At 58.7% G+C, this 19,521-nt stretch overlaps 4 protein-coding genes across 5 annotated transcripts; 2 read left to right on the forward strand and 2 right to left on the reverse strand.

The window, feature by feature from the left end:
• Positions 1–6: 6 nt before the first annotated feature.
• DUSP18 (dual specificity phosphatase 18) lies at positions 7–4,191 on the forward strand. Of its 2 annotated transcripts, none has more exons than XM_015878339.2 (2): positions 7–112; positions 3,523–4,189. In XM_015878339.2, exon 2 carries the CDS (start codon positions 3,577–3,579, stop codon positions 4,114–4,116), a length of 540 nt encoding a protein of 179 aa, XP_015733825.1. In that variant the 5' UTR covers positions 7–112; positions 3,523–3,576; the 3' UTR covers positions 4,117–4,189. The 2 variants fall into 2 exon arrangements, with proteins under 2 accessions (XP_015733825.1, XP_015733821.1); XM_015878335.2 differs by lacking the exon at positions 7–112 and adding an exon at positions 3,057–3,118 and having other exon boundaries at positions 3,523–4,191.
• Positions 4,192–5,552: 1,361 nt separating this feature from the next.
• On the reverse strand, positions 5,553–9,434 carry SLC35E4 (solute carrier family 35 member E4). The gene is made up of 2 exons (XM_015878334.2): positions 8,214–9,434; positions 5,553–7,326 (listed from the first exon to the last, which is right to left on the reverse strand). Exons 1-2 carry the CDS (start codon positions 8,806–8,808, stop codon positions 6,899–6,901), a joined length of 1,023 nt encoding a protein of 340 aa, XP_015733820.1. The 5' UTR covers positions 8,809–9,434; the 3' UTR covers positions 5,553–6,898.
• Positions 9,435–9,529: 95 nt separating this feature from the next.
• TCN2 (transcobalamin 2) lies at positions 9,530–12,094 on the reverse strand. Its single transcript, XM_015878332.2, has 10 exons — positions 11,750–12,094; positions 11,346–11,535; positions 11,223–11,273; positions 11,024–11,157; positions 10,765–10,926; positions 10,513–10,688; positions 10,228–10,402; positions 9,959–10,151; positions 9,731–9,852; positions 9,530–9,635 (listed from the first exon to the last, which is right to left on the reverse strand). The coding sequence occupies exons 1-10, from the start codon at positions 11,802–11,804 to the stop codon at positions 9,574–9,576; spliced, it is 1,320 nt and encodes a 439-aa protein (XP_015733818.1). The 5' UTR covers positions 11,805–12,094; the 3' UTR covers positions 9,530–9,573.
• A 259-nt stretch (positions 12,095–12,353) lies between these two features.
• On the forward strand, positions 12,354–18,615 carry PES1 (pescadillo ribosomal biogenesis factor 1). The gene is made up of 15 exons (XM_015878331.1): positions 12,354–12,488; positions 12,817–12,896; positions 12,969–13,122; positions 13,187–13,296; positions 13,996–14,167; positions 14,295–14,384; positions 15,100–15,216; positions 15,381–15,458; positions 15,742–15,831; positions 16,032–16,162; positions 16,301–16,426; positions 16,604–16,788; positions 16,904–17,061; positions 17,224–17,391; positions 17,955–18,615. Exons 1-15 carry the CDS (start codon positions 12,465–12,467, stop codon positions 18,039–18,041), a joined length of 1,770 nt encoding a protein of 589 aa, XP_015733817.1. The 5' UTR covers positions 12,354–12,464; the 3' UTR covers positions 18,042–18,615.
• The last annotated feature ends 906 nt before the right edge of the window (positions 18,616–19,521 follow it).

A 19,521-nucleotide genomic window follows, 5' to 3' on the forward strand; every position in this document is an offset into this window, starting at 1 on the left:
CATAGAAAGCAAAGGGTGCCCCGGGTCCTTGTGTCCCTGCAGCCTGTTTGGTGAAGGAAGGGATTAATTGTACACACAGCTCCGGCCAGATGCTGTCTGCTCGCTGTTACAGGTGGGAGCTGGGTCCTGGGCTGGGTGTCAATGCTGGCTGATGTTGGAATGTATCCTGCCCTTGGCTCCAGCCTCAGCCACCAGCACCCTCTGCTGTTGGATGCAGGCAGCAGAACTGCATGGAGGTGTCAGGGCATTGAGATCAGAGCATGTGATTTTGATCAGCGTCTCCCAGGCTCTGATGAGCAGAAACCCTTGCAGCAAACTCTGCACAACCAGGTCTGGGAATCAGCCAGACCCAGCGTGCCAAAGGATGCAACACAAGCACTATTTGATCACACATGTGTCTAGATCAAACTCAGAAGCTCACAAAATGACAATTTCTCCCAGTGTTTTCCAACAAGGAAGACCCAGTGCAAGCCACCCCAGTCTAACAACCTCCAGGCTCCTCCAAAGCTGTGCTGCATTACTTGCTTGTTGCCACTTCCTTGTTTTTCAGCACACTTCTTAGATCCACTCCATCCAGTTGATGTAGGCAAACACCAGCCCATCTCCAATGCCAGCATGAAAGAAGCAATTTACTGTCTGTCCTGTGTGTGCCTTAAGTTACCAATCCTTTTCCCAGTGAAGGATCCATTTACACCCTCGGACTCTCTGATCCAAGCAGCCATGACACACGTTTTGCATCCTTTCCAAAAAGGAAAGACACAAGCCCCAAAATATCTTCTATTGGCTTTACATTACTTTTCTATTGCCTCAGAGGAAAGCAATCCTTTGGAAGGGTTTTTTTCCCCTTTACACCTGCGCTGCTACCCAGACAGTGCCCCCACACCACATCAGCTTCATGTATATAAAAGGAGGAACACCCGACAGCAAGGGACGGTGTTGTTTATTGTTATAGCAGGCTGGCTTTCAGGAAGGATGAGCTGAAAATCCAAGCACGTAGATGGAAAACGCAGCTTTCAGTGCAGCACAGCCTGCAGGAGGAGCTCTCTAGATGTTCTTCCCAATCCCTTCTCACTCAGCAGCGTTGTGCTGAGTCCCTGTGCTCGCAGCCTGGCCGGCAGCAGCAGGGGCAGACGACTTTCCACCTCTGCGGCTGATCACCTCCAGGGATTTCTCAAACCTTTCGGCTGCTTTCTTAAACCGTTCTATTTTTATCTCTTGTTCTTGCACAAATTGCTGCATCAGCTTTTGGTGGTGACGTTCAATCTTCTTCTTGTCCTCTTCCATGTGCTTTATCTTTAAGAAAGCAAATGTAAGACCTTATACCTGCTATCCTAACTTCAAGATAAAGATCTCTGAAGTGATGCTTGTCTCTGTGAAAGAAGGCGCCCTGCCAGGTCCCTCCCTGCCATGAAGGCAACCTCAAAGCAAAGAAGCTTCAAAATCTGTAAGTATCACTCAGCCAAACACTGAAACCATAGAATCATAGGGTGATTATGGTCGAAAACGACCTCCAAGATCACCAAGTCCAATGCCAACCCACCATGCTTGCTAACCGTGTCCTTCGTTGCCTCATTTCCACTGTGGGAGCAGCCTGAGTACCAAAGCAGCACTGGTTTTGCTGATTAAACTCGTGCTGATTCACTCTCAGCTGCCCCAGCTCCTTGAAACCCACAACACTTTGTGTTCTGCTGTGCACAAAGCACACAGGTGACCATCAGCTCTGGTTCAGGAATGAGGGAATGGTGAAGATATCTCAGCCCCTTCCTTTGAGGCTGCAGAAGGGGACTCCTCTACACACCAGTGTCCAGCTGTGCCTGATGACACCCTCAATCATAACTGCAGACTCCACCTGGCATCCCTGCTTCCTGCAGGAGAGGGCGTCTCACCTGCCGTGGCTCACACTCATTACTGCAGTGCTAAATATGCTAGGCCCTAAAGGGGCAATCGAGATGAGATGTTGCAAAACCTTTGGCTCATTCCCATTCCTGGGAGGACAGGTGTCAACGTGTTGCCCATGTCTCATCACAGGGCTATTTTAGGAATGACAACTAAGGGCAGATTAGGTCTGACCACTCCAGCATTTGTTTCCTTCTCTGCTGTGTAGAGCCCCAAAGCAGAGTAAAGTCCCTGACATCTGCATTTGGACCTGGCAGGCTGAAGGTTTAAGGACTGAAGCGATGATTTCAGGCTTCTGAGGAACTGGAAGCAAAGAGTTTGCACAAGACATTCTTCAGCCTCTCATCATCTATAGCTCTTGCTGCCAAGGAATGAGGAACCACCTCCTTTTTTCCAAAACACAGCAGAGAGTGGAGCAAACCCTCCCCTATGCTGGCAGGATGGCAGCCCAGGGGAGGGAGGTTATCACCTTCTTCTCCAGGAGCATCAGGGTATTCTGGCTGGAGCGGCTGGATGATTGGGACAGGGAGTTGTTGAGTTCACGGTCACCCAGCCTGATGTCCAAGTCCACACAGCTGCATTGAGCAACAGGAGATCATGTCACACAGAGTGGGGTGTGAGCAATGCCTCTTTTGGGGTGCATGGGGACCTGGCGTGGCTGTATAAGGGGTCCCACCATCTCTGATGTGGTGTGAGGGTTCTCATGGATCCCAACCAGTGGGAGGGGTCCCACCATCCACATAATGATGTGAAGGGTTCCACTATCCCCATGCTGGTGTGAGGGGTTCCAGAGCCTCAGATCAGCATGTTCCAAGCCCCCAGACTATATGAGGAGATCCCACCACCTCTAGAACAGTATGAGGCAGTCCCCCCATCCCCATATTGGTGTGAAGGGTCCCACCAATCCCAACCAGTGTGAAGGGGTCCCACCAATCCCACAATGGCATGAAAGAGCCCCACAGCCCCCAACAGTTTTGAGGGGGTCCCACAGCCCCATACTAGTGTGAGGAGTCCTATCACCCCCCAGGTATGAGGGGTCTCTCAGCCCCTCACCAGGCTTTGGTGGGATCCCTACTCTCGGGCGGTGGGAAGAAGGTGACACGGGGCCTCACACCGCCCGGCTCCTCCATGGCCCCACGCCCCCCATTGTGCATGCAGCGCTACCATGGAAATCAGTGGAGTGGGGGAATACGGCCCAGCCACTGCAGTGTGGGGCTGGCAGGTGACAGAGAACACAGGACATTGGAGACAGGGCTGGCCATGCCCCGGCTCAGGCTAGTCCTGCTCCGTGTACTCACGGTAGTGTTCCCACTGTGAGCCATATTAGGGGTTAGGCTCAAAAATTAGGCAAAACCTCATTAATGGTGGCAGTGAGAAGCATCCATGGGGGTTGGTCATGCCTAAGGGTGAGGGCAGGAACTGTCCATGATGGAACAGGCTGCCCAGAGAAGTTGTGGATGCTTCATTCCTGGAGGCATTCAAGGCCAGGTTGGATGGCGTAATCTAGAAGCTGGTAACCAGCCCATTGCAGGGGGGTTGCATCTAGATGATCTTCAAGGTCCCCTTCAGCCCACGCTCTGTGTGTGACCTTCTTTATACTTACACTCAATGCTGTTTGTTTTCTAGGGAAGAAGGAGGAACAGCAGCAGCCACCGCTGTTGCAGGACGAAGGCACGGGCTATGACAGCCTCACTGCACCTCCACAGGCACAGGCTGTCCCGCATCACCCCCTGCCTCTTCCTCAGCGATGGCGTGGCTGCAGGCAACGCTCAGCTCCTGATTGCCAACCGCATCACCACCGTTATCAACGTCTCCCATGAGCTGGCCAACATGCTGCACCCCGGCATTGAGTACTTCCGCGTCCCGGTGGCTGACACCCCCTCTGCCCGCATCTCCGCCTGTTTCAACTCTGTTGCCGACTTGATCCGCAATGTGGGTGAACGCGGGGGCCGCACGCTGCTGCACTGCGCAGCTGGCGTGAGCAGGTCGGCCACCCTCTGCATAGCCTACCTGATGAAGCACCACGCCATGTCACTGGTCAGCGCCCACGACTGGGTCCGGTCGTGCCGGCCCATCATCCGACCCAACAACGGCTTCTGGCGGCAGCTCATCCACTACGAGTATTTGCTGTTCGGCATCAACACCGTCCACATGGTCCATTCGCCCTTTGGGATGATACCTGATATTTATGAAAGGGAATCGAGGATGGTGATGTACTGAGTATGGCCCAGCTGGGGAAGCAGAAGGAGGAGCTGCAGCAGAGCTCTGAAATAAACTCTCGTTGTTTGACAGCGGTTGGAGTCTTTGCAGCTGCAGGTGGAGGGACTGGGCTGTGAGCAGAGGCTGGGGGCATGCTGTTAGTAAGGCCAGACAGCACTGTTCATGCCATGGTGGTCTCATCAGCAATGCTGAAGCCTCTCATTACATGCTGGTGTTGTTTCATTTCAGCACAAACTGCTTATAAAACAGGGCAGAATCTATCTGTGACTCAGGGTGTTTAGAACAGCACCAAGGTTTGTTTTCCCTTACTGGGATATGACTCTGGGTCCTGACACAGCAGAGCAAAGTCTGTTCTTTTGCTGCAGCTGGGAGAGGCCAGGAAGAGCACAGGCTGCCCTGCTGGGAGAGACATCCTGCTCCTTGCTGCCTGACCTCTCTTCCTCCCCTGCTGGATTCCTTTAGCCTGGATGCAGCAGTGCATCCCCTGCTTCAGGAGCATCACCTGGCATGTGACAGAGGGACAGCATTTACTCAGCCAGACTTGGTCCTTGCTGCCTCCCATCTGTACAGCACAGCCTTACCCTGGGGCAGCAGCTAATCCCTGTACAGAACATTTCAATAGTGCACCATTAGGAGGGGCTGGAAGAGATGGTAAAGTCCCCACACTGGAGACACAAGAGCCTTGGGGGTGTCAGAGGGCTGGGGGCATGGCAGCTCACTGCCTTCTGCAGGGATGGAGCCGGGAGCTGCCCCATGCTTGCGGCCCTTTGGGACGCCCCAGCATCAGGAATGGCACTGGGCTGAGGTCATGGCCTGAAATGCTCAGAGAGGGGACAACCACCAGCACTACAACGTGTTAAAAAGAGGGCAAACCAGGCAAAGTCATGGTGCAGTGGGATCCTGGCCCAAGTCCTGCTCCTCCAGCCCATGGCAGGGGACAGTGTGGGTGCCAGGCTGTGCTGGGGGCTTTTCCTGGTGTCTGCAGCGTGCTTTGCCCTTCAGAAGGAAACCCAAAACGCCATCTCGTCCTTCCTGCTATGGAAAAGCCTCTGAAATCTGAGCCCTAAAAACAAACAGGCAGAGGGACAGGCACAGCTTGCAGCTGCCGAGCCCTTGGCAAGGGCACAAGCTGGTTCTGATAGCTCAGTGCCCTTTGGGCTCTCTGTAGGATGGGCACCACTCCAGCCCTGGGTGCCCTGGGGAAGCTGGCACCAGTGGCAGTGGCGCTGTGGCACCGTGGTGGCCTTGCTGGGAAGGTGCTTTTCCAAGGGTGTTACTGCAAACAGCCTCAGGACTCACCATCCCAACGGGTGGAAGAAGGACAGCATTGAGGCTGGAGGCACATGCGAGGTGGCTCAGGCTGAAATCCCTTGTCACAGCCCCAACTGGGAGTGAGGGTTCAGCCGGTCTGGGTGCGAGGTCATGGCAGCCAAGGATGGAGTATGACAAAAATAGAGCTTTATTTCAGAGCTGTCCCGGTGCCACTGTACCTGCTGGGGAGCACACACGGGTGTGCATCCATGTCCAACATGCCATCACCAGCAGCAGCACGGTGACACACGGTGACAGCAGCATTGTAATGGCACACAGCACCCCAAGGCTCCAACGCCCTCTGTCCCATGGGGGAACAAGCTGTGCACACACCTCCCACACATGCACCAGGCTCACTCCATCCCGCAGAGCTCAATAGTGATATGCACATGTGCACACACACACACACACCATGCTCTTGCACACACCAAATCTGTGCACACATGGAGCCTGTGTGCAGCTGCATGTGCATGCACCCCCACCTGTAAGGATCTGCACACACACTTGTGCACACACTGACAGGCTCCTGCTCTCATGCATGAAACTGTGCATGGAGCACCACTGGCACACACAGTCTGTGCACACCAGCACACATCTGCACACATACTCCACACAGACTGCCCAGCAGCACGTGCCCACATGTATGAGACCGACTTGCACACCTGGAACCTTCACACACCAACACTCACACGCTCTTTGCACACACTGCCATGTGCAGAGATACACTCACACCTGCAGAGCCTGTGCACACCAGCACACATGTACCCCACACACAGAGCTGTGCACACAAACAGTTGCACATCCAGAACATGCACATACCGACACACGTGCACCAGCACACGCATGTGCACGTGGCCAACATATGTGCATGCACAGTGTGCACACCAAACATGCATGTGCATACATTGCTATGCACACCAGCACCCACACGAGGACACAGAGCTGTGCACACCAGCATACTTGTGGGCATATTATGCCACACACCCCAGCACACGTGCACAGAGGGGCTGTGCACACCAACACACACGTGTGCACATTGCCACACACACCAGCACACGTGTATGCAGTGCCATGCACAGCAGCACACACATGCTCATGGCCTCACACACCAGCACTCACACATGGACACACTGCCCTGCACACCTGCACACGCACACAGTGCTGTGCACCCCAGCACGTATGTATGCACACTGTGCCATGCACAGCAGTGCAAATCAACCCAGTTTTGTGCACACAGTGCCAAGGACACACATGCACCCCAGCACACGTGTGCCACGCACACTGGTGCATGCAGAGCTCTGCACATCAGCGCAGTTCTGTGCTCTCGGTGCCAAGCACACCAGCACTCATATGTGCAAACACAGCCTTGCACACCAGCTCACACAGAGCTGTGCACACTCCCGTGATGCACAGTGCCACGCTCAGCAGCACACCCAGACGTGCCACACTCGAGTCCCAGCGCCTCCACCCCCTACTGGTGCCGTGAGGATCGGTGCCGCATCCACAGCGCCCAGCGCCGGGCAATCAGCTGTGGCTGCTGGTACATGAACATCCCGGCCAGTGTCAGCGCGATGCCCAGGTAGCTGAGCGCACTCAGGCTGCTGCCGAAGAGCAGACGGGAGAGCAGGAGGTTGCCCACCACCGTGATGTTGCCCAGGAGGTGGATGGTGAGGGCGGACGTGAGGGACAGGACACAGAAGCTGGCCAGGTTGTAGAGGACGGAGCCCAGGCAGCTGAGCAGCACGCAGCCCCACAACGAGCCGTCGTAGCGCAGCACGCCCTGCCACGCCGGGGCCACCTCCAGCGCCACGGCTGCACCGAAGAGCAGGCAGAAGCTGGGCAGGGCGGTGAGGCACAGCAGGGACACGGCGTCCAGGCGGCCCTCCTGCAGCAGCAGGCCTGGGGGGGGGAAAGGGGACAGTTAGACAGAGCCCCTGCTGGGGTACAACAACACAAAGAGCACTAGGAGAGGGGGGTGCCCTCAGCCCAACCCGGCATCGCGTGGCACTGGGGGTGAGTGAGTCCCGGGGTGGCAGGTGCTCAGCTCTCATCTCAACCACAGTGCCCACAATGGGGCCGGAGTGACACATCAGTACCCAGGCTATTCCACCCTGTCTCCATCCCCATCCTAATCCCAAAGTCATCCCACCTCCATCCTCGCCCCTATTCCCCTCCCAAACCCCATCTCATCTCCACCCCTATGCCCTGTGAGTCACGGGCTGTGGCCAGAGCAGTGATGCCCATGTGAGTCATGGGTGGAGGAAATGCTCCCAACCCTCCAAAAAAACAGTGTGGTCAGGGTGCTCCTCCCCAACGCCTGCCAAGGACATCGTGGCCCGGGTGGCTCTGCTGCTCTGGCCATGGCCAGGGGCCCTGAGTGGGGACAGTGCGGCTCCACATGGAGACATGCAGGGGATGGGGATAAGGGGATGGGGGTTGGGATTGGGATGGAAGAGGGATGGAGTAGAGATGGGACTAGGAGAGAGCACAGACCTGAAGGCAAGGGAACAAGGCAGCACCGAGGTGACAGCAGGGACAGGGGTGACACTGGGGAAGGGGCAGAACAGGACATGGGGTGGGTAGGGGTGCTACTGGGGCCAAGGGGTGACAGCAGGACTATGAGGTGCTACTGGGACAGGGATGTCCCCAAAGCTAGAGGGAGCAGCGGTGACACCAAGAGTGTCCCCGGGGCCCAGAGCACCACGATGGTTGTGGTGCCACGAGTGTCGGCACATCCCTATTGCAGCATCCCCAGGACACCCCGAGGGCAGCCAGGCGGCACTTACTCTGCTGCAGCGACTTGAGGGCACGCAGGACGGTGGCAGCCAGGAGGACGCAGCCCCCGGGCTGGTGGAAGCGGACCCCCCCGGCGATGCTGCACGCAGCCCCGGCGCACACGGGCCCCATGGCCGCGTATTGCAGCGGGTGGTGCCGGCGGCCCCGCAGCAGCGCCGACAGCAGCAGGGTGGCCAGCGGGGCCGTAGCGTGCACGGCCTGAGCTGCGTCCAGCGGCACCAGGCTCAGCCCCAGGTTACCCAGAGCCACGCTGCCGCAGAAGGTGAGGCTCAGCAGGTAGATCCGTGCCCGGGGCCGGACGGCAGGTGGAGGTCCTCGCACCCAGCCCAGCGGGTAACCCAGCGCCACGGCCGCCAGCATGTGCAAGGAGGAGAGCAGCAGCGGGTAGCGGAATCCGTGGGAGGCGAAAATCCATTTGTTGAGGCCGGCCAGAGCGGTGCCGGTGCCCAGCCACGCCGCCACGGTGAGCACCAGCCGCAGCGGTGGTCGTTCCCCCGGCTGCCCCGGGTCGGTTCTGCGGGGTAGGAGGGTCCCAGCGGCGGCCATCATCGCTGCTTCATCGCCACCGGGACACCGCGGGCACATGGCCGGTGCGGGCGAGCGGTGGGTTCAGCCGTGGGGTGCCATGTGCGAGCAGCGCCGGTGCGGAGGAGCGAAGTTTGATGGCGTGGAGCGAAGGCGGGCGGGTCCCTCCCCGGCAGCCGGAGCAGCCGGAGCACGTCACCGCGGTGCGGGCAGGAGAGCGGCGGTGCGGGACAGCGGAGCGGCCGGGATGGAAACAGCGCGGAGAGATGGGAGGAGGCCGCGCATCCCCGCCAGAACCGGGGGAGCGGGGACGGGCTCACGGTGACGGAGCGGCTGCGTCAGTGTCCCCGGGTGACTCATGGGCGGGCGCCGTGGCTCGCAGGCCGGGCGCTGCCATCAGACCCCGCCCCGTGCAGCGCTCGCTGCCAGCTGCGCACCCAGCGCAGGCTTTGTTTGGGTGGACTCCGTACACATTTGGGACTGAAGCGTCCCAGCGCTGTCATAGAATGGTCCCCCACCGATGCCATCACCCTCAGCTCCCGGGGTGGGGGCAGACAGTTGTACCCCGAGCTGCTGAAATCCCCGTGACGCCCCCCGTGGTGGTGGCCCTGCCTGGAGAACGAGCAGCCCCAGTGGGTTGTGCATTCGTTCTAGGGGGGCACTGAGCACACCACAACCCGGCGGCTTTCAGCCATCCGAGCAGCGATGAAAACAAGGACCCCCGAGTGTGGATGTGCCCACCCCCCTCCCAGCGCCCAGAGAAATCACGGTACAACCCGGCGGTGCTGCAACGTTTCATTGCCATCATCCCCACCACCAGCCCCACTACCACTTGCTCAGGCGCAGGATGATGGTGCTCCCATCCTTCGGTCTGTAGTCAGCAATGCCTGCAGAGAGACACAGCAGCCAGGGTGGTGGCAAGGCTGCAGGGTCAGGGACACATCCCCGTGCCCCCACATCTCCGTGTCCCCCCATCACTCACCCATCTGCAGGCTGGTTCCGTGCCCGCTGAGCAGCTGCCAGTACTGCCGCTCCTTTGGCCTCGCAGCCATGCCCTGCACTGAGGTCAGGAAGGGGCCATATACAGTGTCCCGGGTCTCAAACCTGGGGGCAGAGCAGGGTGAGAGACCCAGGGGTCCCAGGGACACAGCGGAGGGGACAGGGGGGCAAGAGGATAGGCTCAGAGCCCCCTGACCATAAAACCACGCACGTGAAGTTTTGGGATCCCTGCGGTGGGGCTGCTCTGAGCAGGTCCAAAAGTGAGGCCCCGGCTGGTGCAGACACCGGGTTGTTATACAGCAGCTGCTGGGGACACTCCGGCACCGGGCACTCCACCATCAGCCTCACCATCACATTGTGTGGCCCCGGGGGCAGCGCCTCCAAGAAGATGGGTGTCAGTGTGTCTGTGACAAGGACACATGGTGCCATCGGTGCCAGCCCCACGCTGGCCACCCAGTGCCCAATGGCCCCCACTCCTACCCAGCTCCTTCTGGCACTGCATGGAGCTGATGCCCAGGTAGCTGCGGCCGTTCAGAGCGAGCAGCGCTTGGGCCATGGAGGCAGCGCTGGTGAAGCTGTCCAGGTGCTGCAGCAGTGCAGCCATGGCACGGCCGTATGCTGGCTGCGTCCTGCACATGTCAGTGGCAATGAAGACCTGGGAGGGGTGGAAAGAAGTGCTCAGCACAGGACTCGGGCTCAGAGCTGCACCAACGCCTGCAGCCACAGCCACCCACGCTCCTGTGCTTGCTCCATACCCGCACTCACCTGCATGGCCAAGGGAGTGCTGAAGGTGTTCCCAATGAGGCCGTCTGTGCTCTGCGCCTCCACCAGCCTCGCCCTGGCCCTGCGCACAGCCGCCCGCAGCTCTGCTGCCAGCCCAGCCCTGATGTGTGGCTCTTTCTCCAGGCAGGCAAAGGCCAATGCCGCCACTGCCTCTGTGTCTGCAGGGATGGCTGTGTGACCCCAGATGCTACATGCCCACCCCATGCATCCTTCCTGCTCCTCGCTGACCCTTACCCACAGCGTTGCCATTCACGTGCCCGAAGCGCCGGTGCTGCTCAGCCACCAGCAGCCGCTGGATCACCTCCTCACGCACCCGCTTGTGGTGGACACAGAGAGCCAGCACGCCCAGGCTGTACTGGTAGTAACTGGTGAGAGGATGGCCGTGGTGCCGGGAGCCTGGGGACAGGGCACTGCTGTCACCAGAGCCAGCTGGTGGTGGCAGAGCTGCTGTGCCAGCAGCCATGGGGTGCCCACTGTGTGTGGGGTACCTCACCTGTCCAGTCCTTCTCCAGGTAGTATTTAAGCCATGTCACTGGGAAGCGCTGGGGAGCAGGGTCTGGTGGGGGGCAGGTGGCACGCAGCCCCAGCAGGTAGAGAGCCAGGCGCCCCGTCTCCGGCATGGGATGCCTGCGGGCAGTGGGGTCAGCACCTGGGGAGCATGAGGACCACCCCATCCCCATCCCATCACCTACGTGTTGTTGTGCCGATGGCCGTGGGATGGCTGGCTGGCTGCATGCAGACTCCTGCAGGGATTGGCATCAGTGGGACCACAAAAGGGACAGGGACCGTCCCGCTGTCATACACCGGTGACCTACCGGCCGTAGCGCCCCTGGAAGACGTCCTGCAGGCGCTGCAGGTAACTCTGCTCCATCCTCAGGTCGTGCTCGCTGCCGAGGCGCAGCCCCACGTAGACCCCGGGATCAACATCGTGCCCCGGCTCCATCGCCAGCCCCAGCAGCCGCGCACCCAACGCCCGCACCGCCAAAGCTGCCTCTGCTGGAGCTTCTGTCCCCGCGGGTTCCCGTGAGGATGGGGACAAGGAGTGAGTGCAGCCCAGCCGGGGGAGAAGCCAAGAGGAGACGGGACACGGGGCAGGAAAAGGGATAAAGGTAACAGGGGAAACCCACCGCCCGGCACCGCTGCGCTCCCACCCACAGCCCGGCCCCGGGCGCCCCGCGTCGGAGCGCGGACACGGAGCGTCGGGGCGGACCGGACTCACCGCAGGACCGGGCGGGCAGCACCGCAACCTGCAGCAGGACCAGGAGCAGCCACATCGCTACGGGGGGGTGACAGCGGGATGAGCGGAGCCGGGCAGGAAGGAGATGATGGACGGGAAGGAGATGATGATAGGAAGGAAGGCGGTGATGGACTGAGGCAGTTCCGCACCGCGGGGCCGAGTCAGCAGAAAGGGGAGAGGACTTTGGCTACGGACGAGAGCAGATAAGGAGGAACAGGCGGGGTGGTCACGACCCCGTGTTGTAGGTCAGGTCAGGGGCACCGAGCGGAGTGACAGGACTCGGGTAACCCTGGGGAGGGCTCACGGGAACGGCGGGGCTCCGGGCGGGGACGGCACGTGGTGGGGCGCGCCATTATAAGCCACGCCCCCTGGCTTGACCACGCCCCCTTGTGTTGGCCACGCCCTCTTTGACCACGCCCACCAACATGGCCGCCCGCACTCGGCCCGGATGTGGCCCCGCTCCGAAGGACCCCACCCGCCATGTTGGAGCTGCCCGCGCTGTGCCTGACTGACCGCCTCCCTCCGCCGCTCCGCTCCTCTCCATCCCCGCGTCCCCCCGCCCCGCTCAGCCCCGCCGCAGCTCGGGGCGCTGTGGAACCGTTCGGGCTCCTGCGCAGGCGCGGATCGGTGCGGTGCGGGCAGTGCGGGGGCAGCTCGGGTCTTTCGGTGCGGAGGAGCACGAGGAGGCGGCGGGGACATGGGGGGGCTGGAGAAGAAGAAGGTACCGGGGTGGGGGGCGATAATGGCCGTGATGGGGGGGGGGGTAATGGCCGGGATGGGGCTGGTACTGGCCGTGGTGTGGGGCTGGTAATGGCCATGATGGGGNTGGGGTTGATAATGGCCGTGGTGTGGGGTTGATAATGGCCGTGGTGTGGGGCTGGTAATGGCCATGATGGGGTTGATAATGGCCGTGGTGTGGGGCTGGTACTGGCCGTGGTGTGGGGTGATAATGGCCGTGGTGTGGGGCTGATAATGGCCGTGGTGTGGGGTGATAATGGCCGTGGTGTGGGGCTCTCCCCCTCTGTGACCCCCCCTGTGTCTCCCCTTAGTACCAACGCGGCTCCGCCACCAACTACATCACCCGCAACAAGGCCCGCAAGAAGCTGCAGCTCAGCCTGCCCGACTTCAGGTGCGTGTCCCATCCATTGCCCCCTATGGGCCGTGCTGATGGCGGTGCTGATGTTGTATCGCTTCTCCCCAGGCGGCTGTGTATCCTGAAGGGTATTTACCCCCACGAGCCCCGGCACAAGAAGAAGGTGAACAAAGGCTCCACCGCCCCGCGGACCTTCTATCTCCTCAAAGACATCAGGTTCCTCCTCCACGAGCCCATCGTCAACAAGTTCCGGGAGTACAAGGTGAGTGATGCTGGAGCTGTGCTGTGCTGGTTGTGCTGAGCCCTGAGCCCTGCTCTGCCGGCAGGTCTTTGTCCGTAAGCTGAGGAAGGCGTATGGGAAGAGTGAGTGGGGGACGGCGGAGCGGCTGAGGGACAACAAACCCACCTACAAGCTCGACCATATTGTGAAGGAGAGGTGAGTCCACAGGGCCCTATACAGCACCCGGCCCTATGTGGGCATTGCTGGGCATCGTGCGGGGTTTATGGGTTAGTATTGATGCTTATGAGATCTGAGCAAGTTCTTGGCCGTTGTGAATAGCTCCAGGATTTCCATGATGACACTGAGCACTTTCCCACTCTCCCCCTGAGTGTTTTCCATTGACACTTTGAGAGAGAGGCCCAGCACGCCAATGCAGCTGGTTCATTTGGTGGCAGAGAGAAAGATGACACACAAGAGAAAAGACCTGCTCTAGCAAATCCCTGGTGCTGTGTGGGATCCGACTGTGTTAGCAGGGAGAGAGGAGCAGCCCTGGGAGCTACGTGATTCATGCCCTGACATGATTTATGCAGCGATCAGGGTGCTCTGTTGGAGCTGTGGGGGCAACACAACCTCCTCCTACCCCAACACGTGCTCAGAGCTGTCACCCCAAGGCAGGAGGTGACAAGCTGGGTTTGTTGTTCCCAATAAGGGAGGTTCCTGCAGGGCAGTCCTGACCCCTGCAGTGCTGTTGGATGGTCTCTATGGGCCCTGTCCCCACACATTGCCTGGCACTCCAGGCTGCAGGTGCTCATCCCTTTGTTGCATTAGGTCCCCACCAGCTGCTGCAGCTCTGCCTGGGTCCAGGCAGTTTTGGTGCCAGGTGTGATGGTGCCATTCCCTCCTGCCCGGCTGCAGGTACCCAACCTTTGTGGACGCACTGCGGGACCTGGATGATGCCCTCTCCATGTGTTTCCTCTTCTCTACCTTCCCACGGACGGGCAAGTGCCACGTGCAGACCATCCAGCTGTGCCGACGTTTGGCTGTTGAGTTCCTCAACTATGTCATCGCCTCCCGCTCACTGCGCAAGGTGGGGACTCTGAGATGGGCTGAGTCCTGCTGCCTGTCCCCACTGCTCCTTTGTATCTTTACTGTCTAGGCAAAGTTGGTAACAACCAGGAGCACCTGTAACCTTCGTCGCGTTCTTTCCCCACCAGGTCTTCCTCTCCATCAAGGGTATCTACTACCAGGCAGAGGTGCTGGGGCAGCCCATCACCTGGGTCACCCCTTACGCTTTTGCCCATGATGTGAGTACATGAGACCTGTGCTGTTGTTGCTGTTGTTGCTGTTGTTGCTGTTCCCTTCCCTAGGGCTGGGCTGGGCTTTGAGGGACCTTTGCTCACTCTTGTGCCCAAGAGACAAAACAAAGGCCTTTGGCAGCCGCTCATGGCACAGCCTCTCCTGTCAGACCTGGTGCCAGGCTGTACCAGTCTACCCTGCTCTTCATTTCCTCTTTTCGTAAATTATTAAGATATGCTCTGCCCATGAATTAAAGATTAATTGGCTGTTAGCTCAGTTGGAGGTGCCAGGGTGAGTTGATTCCTGTGTCATCTTTGCAGGGTGGCAGGGCAACATGCTCCTTGTGCAGCCCTCACAGCAGGACTCTGGTAGAGCTGTGGGTGCTGCTGGGCCAGAACCACTGGCACACAGGAGCTCGTAGTTGCTGCAGTGCTCTCCATTTGTCCCATGGTTTCTGGGACTTAGTTAGGTCCTAACATTCCCAGTCTATGGCCTTTGGTACAGCCTATGGCAGTGTCACCTCCCCAGCATCTTCTCAATGAGCCCATGGCCTTCCTCGATCCCTTGCATCCTGACTGTCATGGGGCTGGTTGTATTCCTGCTGTGTTTCAGCTCCTGGCCCTGCTCTTGTCCTGAGCTGGCACTGGGTGGACAGCACCCTGTCCCTTATTAGGGAATCTGCTCCTTCATCCTTGTGTCGTTCCCCTCCCTGTGTGCCCACAGCACCCAACAGATGTGGATTATCGTGTGATGGCTACCTTCACTGAGTTCTACACCACCCTGCTGGGCTTCGTCAACTTTCGTCTCTACCACTCACTCAACCTGCACTACCCACCTAAGGTAAGGCCACTGCCAGCCTCGGGGACATGCCAGGCTGGTGGGAGCGCCTACTGCAGGGAACATTGCTCCTGGGGACTTGTGTGGGTGGTGGAAGGGCTGAGGGGGAGGATGTTTGTGCAAAGCATGTCTGGGAGCTGTCCCCCCACCTTTCTGTTTGTCTCTAGATCGATGGCCAGGCTGAGGTTGAGCTGAAGCCTGTGGAAGGCAAGGAGTATGCCATGGATTCAGAGAGCTACCTGGAGGTGAGGGGCTCTGCTGCCACTATGGTCAGCGTGAGGACTTTGCATGCAAGGATGCTGTGTGTCCTCAGTGCCCTGGCTGGGGACCCCTCCTGGTCTGGGGCCGTGGTGCAGGGGCTGAGGAGCAGAGCCTGACCCATGCATGATGGAGATCCCAGCTTCTCATCCCTTTGCTGTCGCTGGAGGAGGAGCTGTGCTTGGTCTTGGGGCTCCCTCTGTGAGCCTGCTCCTTTCCCATTCCTAAAGCTCTGGCTGAACCTTACATCTTGGTCTCCTCTGGTTGCAGAAACTGTCGGCTCTGAGCTCCAGCCTGGCACGTGTGGTGGCACCAGCCCAAGAGGATGATGTGGAGATGGATGAGTTCCCTGTGGAGGGGGTAAGAGCCTGGTGGCCAGGCCTGAGCCACACCATGTGCTGTCTTGTCCTCATCACGTCTTATGGCTGAGAGAAGGCTGTCTGTGCCCAGTGTGGGACTGGGGGGGACTGGCAGGAGGATGGGGACAGTGACTGAGAGCAGAGAGGGGCTTGGCTGTGCTGCATGTAGGGAAGAGACTTGACTGTTTTGCCCCTGAGCAGGAGACTGCTGAGCAGATGGATGCAAGGAGGAAGGAGCAGGAGGCCCTGGAGAAGCACAAAAAGCTGTTTGAAGGGCTACGCTTCTTCCTCAACAGGGAGGTGCCTCGAGAGCCCCTGGCCTTCATCATCCGGTATGTGGTGGGAGGGGTTCCTGCAGCTCTGCCACCTTGTGCTGTCCTTCCCTGTCCTCTCCAGTTGCACTGCTGAGGCCACCATGACCCTGAGAGTGTCAGCTGTGTGACCGACCGCTTGATGTGTTTGACTGGCAGGTGCTTTGGTGGCCAAGTGTCCTGGGACAAGTCCCTGTGCATTGGTGCCACCTATGATGTGAGTGACCCATCCATCACCCACCAGATAGTTGACCGGCCCCGGATTGAGCAGCAGGTTGTGGGCAGGTGAGCCAGGTGTCCTGTCCTCAGAATGGCCATCTTGGGCTGATGGCTGTTTCTGAACTCCCCCTTGCTCCGCTTGCTCCCAACCTTCCCCACTGCAATCTTGCAGCCCCTTGGACACTAGAGCATGGGGCAGGAAGGCAGTGTCTGACCTCCAGCCCCATATCCCTCTGCCCATAGGTATTATCTGCAGCCTCAGTGGGTTTTTGACTCAGTCAATGCCAAGCTGTGTCTCCCTGTAGCCGATTATTTCCCCGGTGTGCTGCTGCCCCCACACCTCTCGCCCTTCGTGACAGAGCAGGAAGGAGACTATATCCCTCCAGAGAAGCTGAAGCTGCTGGCCATGCAGCGAGGCGAGGACCCAGGTGATGTGAAGCTCCCAGAGCTGGAGAGGATCCAGGCAGTGCTGCAGCTTCAGCAGAGCTCTGTCTGCTGCAGGGCCACTGTGTTCCATGGTCAGTAACAGTGATCTCTTTATAGGGGAAGAAAGTGAGGAGGAGGAGGAAGAAGAGGAGGGAGAGGAAGAGGAGGATGACAATGATAAAGATGAGGAAGAGGAGGAGGAAGATGAGTCCGAAAAGGAAGAGGAGATTAAATTGAAGAAGATGGAAGAGCAGAAGACTCAGAGCAACAACAAGGTGCAGTGCATGGCAATGGGATGCCACTGTCCCTCTGCCACCCATTCGGGGCAACCAGAGAGGATGCTGTGTCTCTTGTGTTTCCACTGAGTAGTGTGGAAGTGCCCCTGGGGAAGGCCCGGCTCCTGGCACACAGAGCCCTGAGCTCTCTGCTCTCTGCAGGCTCTTCCCGTGAAGGTGACTGCTGGCAAAGTGAAGCTGGAGGACAAGCAGCGCCTGGAACAGGAGCAGCAAAGCGAGGAGAAGCGCCTGGCCATCATGATGATGAAGAAAAGGGAGAAATACCTCTACAAGAAGATCATGTTTGGAAAGAAACGCAAAATCCGAGAGGTACGAGTGTAGGGATGCTCCAAACCATGGATCCCTGTGCTAGGTCTTCCCAAAGCAGTTTGCAGCTAAAGATCACATATCATGGTCTGTCCTCATCTTGTGAGGATGGAGTGACCTCTGAGGCCTGTGCCTCCCTAGCTCTGGTTGTAGGAGGGAGCTTTGCCCATAGCCTTGCAGCTCCTGTCTTCCTGCCCTGCTGTGGGGCTGGTCAGAGCTGAATCCCCTCCATGCACATCATAGACTGCTCCCATGCTGCATGTTTTGGGTTTTCATTTCCTCTCTGTACATGGTGAGGCAGTGAGGATGCTGACCTCAGGTACACAAGGCTGAGACTGTACAGGCCTCTTCCCCAGCATTACCAGGCTGCAGGCATTCAAACTCCTTGAGCAGAACTCCCTGTGCCTGCCTGGGGCCTTAGTGTGTGGCCAGCAAGTGAAGCTCAGGGCATCTCTGCTTGTCTCCATCCCCCGCTGTCAGAACAGTTCAGTGGGTCTGAGGCTGGAGCAGGTCTTGGTGTGTGGGGACAGGGCTGACCGTGGCTCTCGGGTTGTGTTTCTGTGCAGGCAAACAAACTGGCAGCCAAGAGGAAAGCCCACGACACTGCCATGAAAGAGGAGAAAAAGAAAAGCAAGAAGGCACGACGAGCCTGATGAGACTTTGGGACACTGAGGAGGGGATAACCCTCCTGCCTGGCTGCAATGGCTGCAGAGACCATCATGTGTGGGTGAAAAACCCTCAGCTTTCCTCATGGGACAGAAATACTACATTAAACTATTGCCCATCAGTAACTACACCTCCTGCTGTGCCTTACCCAGGACTCCATCCATGCAGGAAATGGAGGAGTGATTGTAGATGCAGTTGCCTGTCCTGAGGGTCAGCTATGTGAGCAATGTCCTCTTTGTGCTCTTTCAGCAACCTCAGGGCAGGAAGAACAGGAGGCCAAGGGGAGCTGTGAGCTCTTGCAGCTGCCTCCCTCTGGCTCTGTTCACCTTGCACACCCACAGCCCTGAGATGTGCAGACTGTCCCACCTGCCCTGGGGGCTGCTGGCCTTGCTGGGTTGTGTTCAGAGGGGTGGTGTGTCCAGCACAAGGAGGAGCCGGATTTGTGCTCAGCATGGAAGAGGAGCCCACCCGCCTCCCAGAGAACGGAGCTGCTCTCCACCACCACACTTCTATTGTATTGCAACTTCGTTATGTTTTTAATTAAACTTGATGCTTCCCCCATGCTGTGTGTTGTCTGTACCCTTGTGGCAGTGCTGTGTGCCCAAACCTCGGGCCTGACCAAGAGCTGTGGCTTAACCCATGAATCACTCAGGGCTGGAGGTGACTCCTCAGCCCCCAAGCTCCGTAGCACTGTGTTCTCACACCTTCTCACTGTGCTCCATGCCCTGCTCCAGCTCTGTGCAGGCCCTGATTTATCCCTGCTGGCTGCTGATGCCTCCCAGGGCCTGGTGTGGGTTCCTGCATTGGGGAGGCACAGCCCAGGGGCACCCAGAGAGCATGGAGCTGCTTCCACCATCCCTTGGGAGCAGCATGGAGGGCTGCCCAGCAGTGTGCAGTGTGAGCAGAGCCTGCAGGACATCCTGAGCCTCACAGAGCAGCACTGGGTTTTATCAGATCCAGTTAGGAGCTTGGAACCACCATTGTGGTGTAAGTTCATTTTTGAGCTCCTCTGCTGCTTTCTGCTCCTCCCTGTTCAGTTTTTCCTCCCTTTTCCCCCTCCTTTCCTCCTTTTTCCCCTCGTTTCCTTCCTTTTTTCCCCTCTCCTTCTCATTCCCCCCTTGCAGCATCTCCAGGCCCAGCCCCACACCCAGCACAGCCTCCATCCCCACCCAAGGCCTCATAGTGCCCTGCAAGGCCCAGACTCAGTGTGTGCCACCAGGCCGAGGGGACAGCCCTGTGCTGCTGTGTGAGGTCAGTACTGGGGCCTGGGGATGGGGGGGAGAGGGAGAGGGGCACGTGTGTTCCCCTATGATGTCTGTTATGGAGGTCAGAGTGGGCACCTGAGTGGGCTCTGGGGGCTGTGCTGCCTGCTGGGGCCTTTGCAACATGCCCTGTTACAGACTGTGGTGGTATGGGGACAGAAGTGCCCACGGCCTGGTTGTGTGCCCTTCTTCACCATCACAGGTG

This window comes from Coturnix japonica, chromosome 15 (genome assembly GCF_001577835.2).
Source record: "Coturnix japonica isolate 7356 chromosome 15, Coturnix japonica 2.1, whole genome shotgun sequence".
Taxonomy (NCBI): Eukaryota; Metazoa; Chordata; class Aves; order Galliformes; family Phasianidae; genus Coturnix; species Coturnix japonica.